This window comes from Porites lutea, chromosome 1, assembly GCF_958299795.1.
Source record: "Porites lutea chromosome 1, jaPorLute2.1, whole genome shotgun sequence".
In the NCBI taxonomy this organism is placed as follows: Eukaryota; Metazoa; Cnidaria; class Anthozoa; order Scleractinia; family Poritidae; genus Porites; species Porites lutea.
In genome coordinates, this window is record NC_133201.1 from 40,450,938 (window position 1) to 40,460,838 (window position 9,901).

The window sequence follows — 9,901 nt, forward strand, 5'->3', positions numbered from 1 at the left end:
TAAAATCTTAGACACTATAGCTGCTAAAAGGTATCTAAAAGCTAAGGAGACAAAGCTCAGTAAGTCTCCAACGTTATTTTCCAAAGAAACTAGTTCCCTTGGTCAAGGAATGTAGGAATTGTTGGTTTTCACATGACGTCACTAAAATTCAAACTACAAAACTATCGACCTTACCGAGATTTTACTTGCACGATGTATTAGAGCAGCTGAAAACTAATTTTCATACAAATTTTCGCTTCAAAAGGGTTCTTGATTTTGTGATAGAGTACGCTTGAATTTCTAACCGTTGGCGTGACGCAGCATTTACATTACGCCCAAGAGAGCTGTCATGTAGGATAAGAAATGACTTATTTCAGGGAATTTTGCTATCTAAACAGTTCAACTATTAAAAAAAGTATTAGTTTAATGTTTATGAGTTCCTCAAAGAATAAATTCAAGCCTTTGTAGCAAAACTCGATTTCTGTTGGTTTCCGTCCACCATGTTGGTGCCCATCCGGATGAGCACCAGCATGGCGTCTCCATACAAACTTTAAATATGGGTAGAACATTTCTTCGGATATCTCGTTGACGAAATATTCCTCTGACCTAAAATTTGGCGAAGGTCTTTGCATATTTACCTCCTTTCATTTTCCAGATTCTGAACTTTATCTATTGAACAGTTTTGATTGTTATTTTGATCTATTTTGAATGGCGTGACACTGAAAACCAGCAATACATTGCAAGATCAGCAATTTGCCATGTTTTAAACTGGTGAAAAACTGGGTACAATATACGACAACAACGCATCTTGGGATCGTTTGGAGCGAAAGCATAAAGGTCAACAAACATATCATGACGCTCTACAATGCTTTGTTCAATATTGCAATAATTGTTTCCAAATTGCGACTAATTTTCACTTTTACAGAATTCATAAAGCCCTTAATGCACCAGTTATGTCTTCTTCTGTCAGAATGATCCTGACGGTGTGTCTTACTGCTGTCCGCCATGTTTTGGGTCAAACAGCACCTCAATGAACGGCTCACAGAATTGGCTTTGAAAACAATGGGATAACCACACAAACAATAACCCTAACCCTCAACACAAAAGGCAATATTGTTTTAGACGACCACTTTAATTAGAGGTTCTTGTGAGGTACTGGACTACTGCATGTTTTTCTGTCCTTTCAGACGATCCCTAGAGCCTTTGAGGTCCATAAGTTCTCCGCGCGTTTAGAACATGGCCAACAGACGCCATTGAGAGTTCATGGTTACTTAACTTTTCTTTCTTTATATCGAACAGCAAATGTAACTAAAACATTTCACGTGTTGCTGTTCACCCGCAATTTTCATGGAAGTATTGAACTTATTTTTATGATATCTTTTGTTTTAATACTAGAGGAGACTCTTATTATAGTATCCGCTGACCACTCTCACGTATTCACCATGGCTGGTTACCCACGGCGCGGAAACCCAATCTTTGGTCTTGCAAATGAAAAAGGTGAAACAGAGCCCGCGAAAGCAAAGGACGGCTTACCATATACTGTCCTTGGATATGCCAATGGCCCTGGAGGAAAGCGGATAAATGGAACGCGACAAAACCTTACAGGGGTAGACACGGCAGATAAGGATTATTTGCAGCAGGCCACGGTGTGGAGAGGTTCAGAGACTCACGCCGGTGATGACGTGGGTGCGTTGCAATAAAGTTAAGCAATTTGATGGCGGTACTGAAATATGTCTTTTTATTGCTTTTATTATTATTATTATTATTATTATTATTATTATTACTGTTGTTGTTGTTATTGTTAGACCTTATCTATAATTTTCAGTCTCGCACATGCCATACTTTTCTTCCACTAACCTATCATCAACCTGACTAAAGCAAAGTACTCCGTGTTTTGATTATGTTTATCACCATTATTTTATAATTATTATTTTCTTTTCGCTTTTGCTTTCCGGTTGGTTTAGTGGTAGCCATTGAAAATGTTTTGCAAGATCCTTAAACGTAGCAGACGCAGAACAGCATCTCGTGGAGTCGTGGCCTTCTCTGAAAATACCCGGGCTATGTAGCAATTCGAATACTCCCTCTTCGGCAAGGAAAAACTAAAAATCGAACAGGCTCAATCACTTCCTTGTACGCGCAATTAAGCTTGCATAAAAATTTAAAGTTTTATGTTTTACCTGACGATTAGAGCTATGGACCAGAGCTTAATTTAAAATTCCTTTAAACACAATGAAATCCATATTTAAGAAGCCCAAACTCAATTTTTGTCAATTTCCTTTAATTTGCTTTAAAATTTATAAAAATGAGAAGATAGACTAAAAGTCGTTGACTTACATAGGGTGACAATTTCTAAGCTTTTAATTATGGAAAATCTTGAAACTAAAAGTCGAAGGAAGACCAAGAAGGCCCTCTACTACGTGACGTGAAGTGATATTAGTAATAATAAAACTCTTTTTATAGCTCATAAGCCGGCTCGTTTTCAGTGTCACTGAGTTCAGTACTGGTAATAGCCACTTTAATCAGCAAGGAAAATTAAAATTTACATGACAGCCGTAGACTTTCAGTTCTTAAAGAATTTGAAAATGCAGTTATAGCTACTCCTGTGTATGTTCCTTTTATTCCATATTATAATATAAAAGCTTTGTAAATTCTAAAAAAACATAAATTTCTCGCGAGCCATTACGTGATCTAGCTTAACCGAGGAATCCCTGATTTGCAGCTAAGTCCATTACTGAGACGCAACCAATTATTCTCAGCTTTCTAAGATTATGTCGATTTTCTGACATCTGCTTCCCGCACTACAGAATAAATGGATGGCTCGGTTTTTTTAGTGCGGCCGGAGAACTGGTTATCTTCCATTAAGCATCAAGTATAGCGAGGACTATCATTTTTCAGCGCCAACAACGTCGAAACAACACTCTTTTTAAATTAAGATATACTTACAATTTTTCAGCATGACAGAGGAACCGGCGGTCTACTTCTCATCGTCCGTTGTAAACTGCGTATTGAATGCGTTCTTATCTTACAACACCATCATGCTGAACGTTGTAACTATACACGTACTGAGGAAAACTCCATCGTTGCCGAAGACTTTGAAGACATTGCTGTTAAGTGTAACAATTTCTGATCTCTTGGTTGGGCTGTTGGTAGAACCTTTGCACATTGTTCTGCTAGTCAAGGAGATGCATCAAGACACAAGTAGCAAAGTTTACACCACCATACTTACCGCATTTCTTATCATGGTCAACTTTCTTTCTTCTGCTTCGTTCTTTAGTGTTGTGGCTATAAGTGCGGATAGATTTCTTGCCATTTATCTCCATCTTCGATATCAGGAACTGGTAACATCGAAGCGCGTTTTTATAGGAACGATCTCAATTTGGATTTTCAGTGCGGCTTTTTCGATATCTGGTTTCAGATGGGCCCCAGAAAATCGCCGCTACATTATATTTGCGAGTGTCGAGGTACTATGTTACTTATGTACAGGAATTTTTTACTACAAGTTGTATGCAGCAGTTCAGCGTCTTACAATTCAAGGTGTAGCACAAGATATACTGAATATTGCGAGGCAGAAAAAATCTGCTTTTGGAACTTTCTTTGTCTATCTCGTGTTTTTGGTTTGCTATTTGCCAAAGACATGTCTTAATATCATTTCTATCATTTTAGAACCAAGCAAGCTAATATATAATACATCAATTTATGTGATGACGCTAATGTTCCTTAATTCATGTCTCAATCCGCTCATTTATTCTTGGAAAATGAAGCATATCCGACGCAACTTTGTGCAAATTCTAATCACTATAAGTTCACCCCGCAAAAGCGTTGTTCATTAAGTGACATAATAAAAGCAGGTGTACGTAATTGAATAATCAAGGGCATCTTTTTTTGCATGGCCAATAATGTTGGAAATAATACAAGTATCGAAAATCGTCTTACCCACAGCGTTAAGTCGCAGAATTGACAAAAATAATCCATCCTACTTTTGTTGTTTAAGCTCCAAAAAAGTAAGAGTGCGAATTCGTTCCTTCTCCTTTTGTGATCGGGCTCTAGATCCGTGGCACTTGGTTCATATGTAAAATAATATTTTGTAGCGCGAACATGACTATTACTGAGTCAGAATGTGGGAAGGACCAGCTAAATTTGGGGCTGATAGATTTCAGATTTCTCGTGTTTTTGCCTTCTTTCAGTTAAGAGACCACTTTCTCGTGTTTCGCTCAAATGGCTGTATTTTCGTTAGCCACATTTTCATGTATCCAGCTAGAATTGTAAGACGTTCCTTCCTTCAGGTACGCATATTCGTCGTGTACGAATTTAACGAGTCTATGAATGACCGCAGCTTTTTCGTTTTTTTTGTAGTTGTTTTTTTTTTTTTTAATTTTCGTTTGTTTGTTTTATTTTCAAAAATTTGACTAGAGATTGACTAGGCCAGAAAGAAAAACAATTCCGTCATACCCCAATACATATTTAGCCGATTTTTTTGTTTGAAAACGAACTAGCGAAATTTACAGCCAGGGTCGAAAGGCAGGTTTTTTTGCGCCCGATAAGCTTTAAAATCACGCTAGGAAAGGATAAGGAAAAGTAAAATAGAATAAGCGAGGAGTATAAAAGGGGGAGAAGAGAAAAAAGCAATGGTTGATGCATTATGTCTACTATGTCTTGTCTTGTTTTATCGCTGTTAAATCCACCCACGAAATTCTAATGAAGATTATAATACGTCATGATCTTGACTGTGTGGGCAATTTAAATAATGAATATAAATAAATAAATAAATAAATAAATAAATAAATAACGATTTGGAAGTAGCACATCCATATAGTGGTTCTTCGTTTACCTGATTCCTAGTCGAACTGGAATTTAGAAATGTTGGTTTTTTAAGGAGAGGGGAAAACCGGAGTACCCGGAGAAAAACTGTTCGGAGCAAAGGAGAGAACCACAACAACAAATTTAACTCATATAAGGCGTCGACGCCGGGATTTGAACCCGTGCCAAATTGTTTTTTGTTTGTTTGTTTGTTTGTTTTGTATTTTAATAAATTTTATTTTGCTATTTTTTTTTCTTATGTATTACAATTTTTTTACATACTGACGCTTATGAACACTTTGGAAAAATACAAAAAAAGAAAACTAATCATAATTATATACATCGCACACACACACACACACATTACATACATGTACTGATAAATAATAATAATGATAATAATAATTATTATAATAATTATGATAATAATAAAAGAAAATAAGAAAAAAAGAAACACATCCCACTACATTCTTCTCTATTTACCTGAAAAAAAAAAAAAGTAAATGAAGTAAGCGGCGAAAGGATTCGTATGCTTATCAGATTTAAATTTGCTCCACTTCATATTGTGTCTCCAACGTATTGTTTGACTCAGCGATCATTGTCTCGATTAAGAAGACAGTATTAATTTTGGAATTAAGAACTCTAAGGGAGCATATTTGTTCTGTCTACAAGAGTATAGGTATTGTTTTGCCAGTAGTAAAATATGATTCACAAATATCATCTTCGATGCACTAATAAGTGGAGAGCGTTTAACTTTATCTTTTCCTTCCCAGATAAAATCAAATATAATTTTGTTTGCTTCTTCCACAAATTCTTTATCCAAGAGGATATCAAGCTCGTGCGATATAAAAAGATAGGGATAACAGGTTTCTCCCTATGAGAGTAAAATCCCTCCACTTCCAGATTCGTAGCTGAAGTTGAATGGAGCTGATTAATTCATTGACGTTTAACTTTTGTTTTGGGCGAATGTCATAGGTAAAATGTACTCCTAATATTTCAACTGATCGGTTTCTTGTACGGTACAGGCCAGGTTGCTTAGCAGCAAAAGCTCTGACTATTAGTGGTTAATCTTTAGGCCAGAGCAAGTTCCATTCAATGGTGGGAGGCGAGCGCTCTCACCACTGCGCCACCCTTGCTTCCTGTTTACTCACCCTTAAAAAATAGCCCCTTAAAAAGAACCAGTAAACCAATATTTGGTCGATGGGTCACTTCAAAACTGAAGAAGACTGAAACATATTCTCTTGCCTTCTGCCAGAACGCCTTCTGGTCTAACCTGATGTAACGTGATATCTTTCGCGTTTATATACCATTTAAAATTTTATTCTTTTGAAAGTCGCTAGAAAACATTCAATGTTAATCCAAAATTCCTTCGTATTACAGGTATATACGCAGACGGTCCTGGAGCCTATTTATTTCATGGTGTGGTGGAACAGCAATACATTTTCCACGTGATGGACCACGCCTTGTGTTTGAGTGATACCACACAAGACACGTGTGACCAGTATCCTGGGAGAAGACGAACTGAAACTTAAATATAAGCGAGCTTAAGTAACGAGAACGCTGACGTCCAGGACGTCATTAATAGCAACCGGAAGTTCTATGTATCGCTCCATAGAACACTGTTGTCTTACACAACGAATCTGAATGCTTTTGTTTTATCTCCCGCTGTACGAATTTGTAGAGTCAGAGCACTGAAAGAAAGAAAATATCAACTTCCGGTGGCCATTTTTGACGCCCGGGACGTCGACGTTCTCTTTGCTTAAGGTCCCTATTGTTGCACCCGTCGAGCGTTGCGCTAATATTGAATGGGCCATACAGGATCAATTCAATGGCTCCTCGAGTAGGATCTGTCTTCCACTAAAATTATATTAACTAGTTTAGTTATTAATTACAGAAGGTGTGTTTGTTTATTGTTGTTGTTTTTTTATTGATTTTTTTCGTTGTGTTGTCGCTCTATGTAACTTAGTACTGATGAAGTTTCCATGTGTATCTCCCTTCGTATTTTTGCATTTGCTTGCCTTCATTATACAGATGTACTTTTAAACTATTGACAGCAGCTTTTATATTTCACCCTCTGACTGGTGACCAGTTCCTTATGGTTAGGATTTGGCTCCGCCTGTGTGACTGACACAGCTCATTGAGATAGATTGATACAAAATCTAACGGTTACTGAGATGAAGCCAAAATCCTAGCTGCTTTCTTGAGGGTACTTAGTGGGTTCTTCAATCCCGCAATCCCCACCCAACATTTCGTGCAATCCCGTAGTCCTGAGGGTTATTTTTGGCATCCCACCTCCCGTGTATACATACTATCAATCCCGAATCTCGTCCCGATTTTTATTTAAAATCCCGAATCCCAAACTTCAAATAAGAGACATCCAGGATCCCGAAAAACCTAGTAGAGACCCTCTTTTTTGATCAATTCAGCTTTATTAAACTCGGAGTAGTCAATAGATGAAAATCGGTAGCAATCAAGTGATTTTTATCGATTGATAACGGAAATCGGTGAAAATCGATAAACTAAATTGCCGTATCCAATTGATTTTATCGATCGTTCATGATTTTAACGATTTATAACGGAAGTCATCCAAGAATAACAACTGATCAGAAAACATACAAATGAGAAATTTGGAAACTATTACACTATTACAAGTTTCTCCAAAACCCGTTTATTTGTACATAATAACAAAAACGGTTTGGTTTAACACAGGCAGCCCAAACTCTGAGGGAGTTTGTTTGACTTAAAATTTGTAAGGGAATGTATGAAAAATATAGCTACCTGGATTTATGAAAACCGGGTTAGCAAACATTTTGTAATTTCTCTCAACTTCCCCTGTCTTAGCTTGTTTACTGAGTTGTTTGCTTATGTCGTTTTTTTGTTTCTTTTTTGGCTGTTTTATGGTTAGGGATTTGTGCAGAAGTGGCTGTATACAGAATTTCGCGAATTTGCGTCTAGCTCCCCTATCCCCCCCCCCCCCCCCCCCCGCCCCATCAATCCCCCTTTCTCTCCCTCTTTGATTACTTTTTACGCCCCTACCCAGAATTCACTGTCTAACACGAGCGACAGTTATTTGAAGTCAGTGCGTGCGTAAAGCTGGTTCGGTGCCGTTAAGCAGTTTACATTCCGTTATTGGTCACCTTGAGTAAATATTTCCCCGGAGAGCATCATGTAAAGCTCTGAGATGGGACAAAGTTAACACGATTCCCAGAGTATGCGTCGTCCACTATTGTATTGTATTCTCGTTTCATTTGAGGCTAAACGAATCAATCACCCTGATCCGGGCTGAGACGAAAATGTACCATATTGCTCGCTTTTCTAAGGTGACCACTAAGTCTTTGGCCTCGGGAACAGGCTTTTAGGAGTCAAATGAATTAGGCGAGAGCAAAATTGCAGGTGAACTTAAAACCGCCAGGTCGAGTTGCCCGGTCATACGCATCGGGAGAAAGAAAACTCTGATGGAAAAGTTTAAAATCAAGCGCCGCTTTGCTAGCGGTTGTGATGAAAGCTGAGACTCCAGTAGAATAGAAGGAAAGGCCAATTTTCGGCAGAAAATTTTTAATGGCAATTTTGGCGACTTTGGACCATTTTTATGGGATTTATGGAGCTTCGAGTTGGAACGGTCGGCTTTAGAGTCCCCAGCCTTCCCATTTTTCTCATCGTCGGTACAACTCAAAATCTAAAACGGCTTCCAAATGGCTCTAGAAAAAAAAAAAAACAGTAAATAACAAAACAAAAATGCAAAGTGAGTGGTTTTTATATTTATTTTTCTCAAAAAATGGAATTTAGGACTTATTTTATAAATTTTCATACATCCCCTTATAAATTCAAAGTCCCACGAACTCCCACAGAGTTTGGGCCGCCTTTGAGTTTAATTACAGTCAGTTCTCGGGGACAAGAAACGCGAGAAATACAACCTTAGATACAAAAATTTGTCGCGTTGTAGTGTTCGATGGTACATTCAGGTTTTCCTAATCCAGCTTAAGCAACATCTAGCACTCAAGGTGAAATGGAGAGGTAATGTCAGAATCAAGAAAAAAAGTTACTGCAAAGACGGTAGTCAAAGGACATCAAGAAACCTTTCGTGCCCGGCTGATAACACTTACAGTAACTCTAAATATTCAAAAAGGTCACGACCATGCGGCCTCTCGATCCAGGTATACAAGTCACGCAACCTTCGGATAGCCTGTTGTTGATCAGATTTTGCTAGTCTTTGCTGCGTAAAAGCTTCGATTCGCTTATTATCTACCGACATTTTCATGTGAGGATTAAAACCACTTGCAATGAGTTACAGTTTGGACTGTTCATTGTGTTTAGTTTTCTAGCTGTGTGGCAGAATGTCCATACTTCCATCGTAATCATTTTCTTTGTGCATGATGACTTAGAAGCAGTTGGTCAGCGATATCCCTTTACCTTAAATTTGTCTCCTAAATGAAAGGACGTGCTCCATGCCAGCAGACCTGAAACCGCCTTAACCCTATTCAGACTGGGCTTTTTTGGTCAATCTGTGACTGGGGGGGGGCTCCTCGGACCCCCCCTCTGTATCTCTGGAACCAATAATGCTAGGGTCATGAAATTTACACACAATGATCATCTCCGTACAAAGAAGCCCCACACCCAGTTTTGACTTGACACGCCCAATGATGACGTCACAGCGACGTCATATTCCGATTTTTCAATGTTTCTTATTATTTTTCCACTTAGATACGTAAAATATCAACAATATTGGTAAAGTCATCTCTTTGTTATCCTTTCTTATGAACTAGTAACAAGGAAACACTTGTACAGCGAGAAAAAGCAATAGGAAGCAATAAAATTTAAAATTTGAAATGGTTGTCCGCCATGTTGGATCCGCCATGTTGGATCCGCCATCTTGGATTTCCGTTTTTTTGTTAAAATTATAATTTAAAGCAACTTTCAAAGAGGAAAAAGCTCAGAATGTATAAAAGAAGTATCAAACTAATATTTATTACCCAAACAAATGACTTTGGAAGTGTTATTTGGAAAACAGAGCAGCATATTTGTCAAAGCAAAAAAGTGACAAACTTTACCCCACCCCTCCCCCCCAAATATTTGATGTTGAAACATTTTGATGTAATTCAAAAACTAGTCCCAAGCAAAGACCATT

At 37.9% G+C, this 9,901-nt stretch overlaps 2 protein-coding genes across 2 annotated transcripts in view; both read left to right on the forward strand.

Moving 5' to 3' along the window:
• The window catches only part of LOC140950573 (alkaline phosphatase-like), a 15,882-nt gene extending 9,057 nt beyond the window's left edge, over nucleotides 1-6,825 (forward strand). The window contains exons 7-8 of the mRNA XM_073399811.1: nucleotides 1,375-1,665; nucleotides 6,157-6,825. Coding sequence (XP_073255912.1) covers nucleotides 1,375-1,665; nucleotides 6,157-6,308 — 443 coding nt within the window. The 3' untranslated portion in view covers nucleotides 6,309-6,825. The remainder of the gene's footprint in view (nucleotides 1-1,374; nucleotides 1,666-6,156) is intronic.
• On the forward strand, nucleotides 2,860-4,307 carry LOC140950754 (adenosine receptor A3-like). The gene has a single exon (XM_073399991.1). The coding sequence runs from the start codon at nucleotides 2,934-2,936 to the stop codon at nucleotides 3,807-3,809; it is 876 nt and encodes a 291-aa protein (XP_073256092.1). The 5' UTR covers nucleotides 2,860-2,933; the 3' UTR covers nucleotides 3,810-4,307.
• Nucleotides 6,826-9,901: the final 3,076 nt, after the last annotated feature.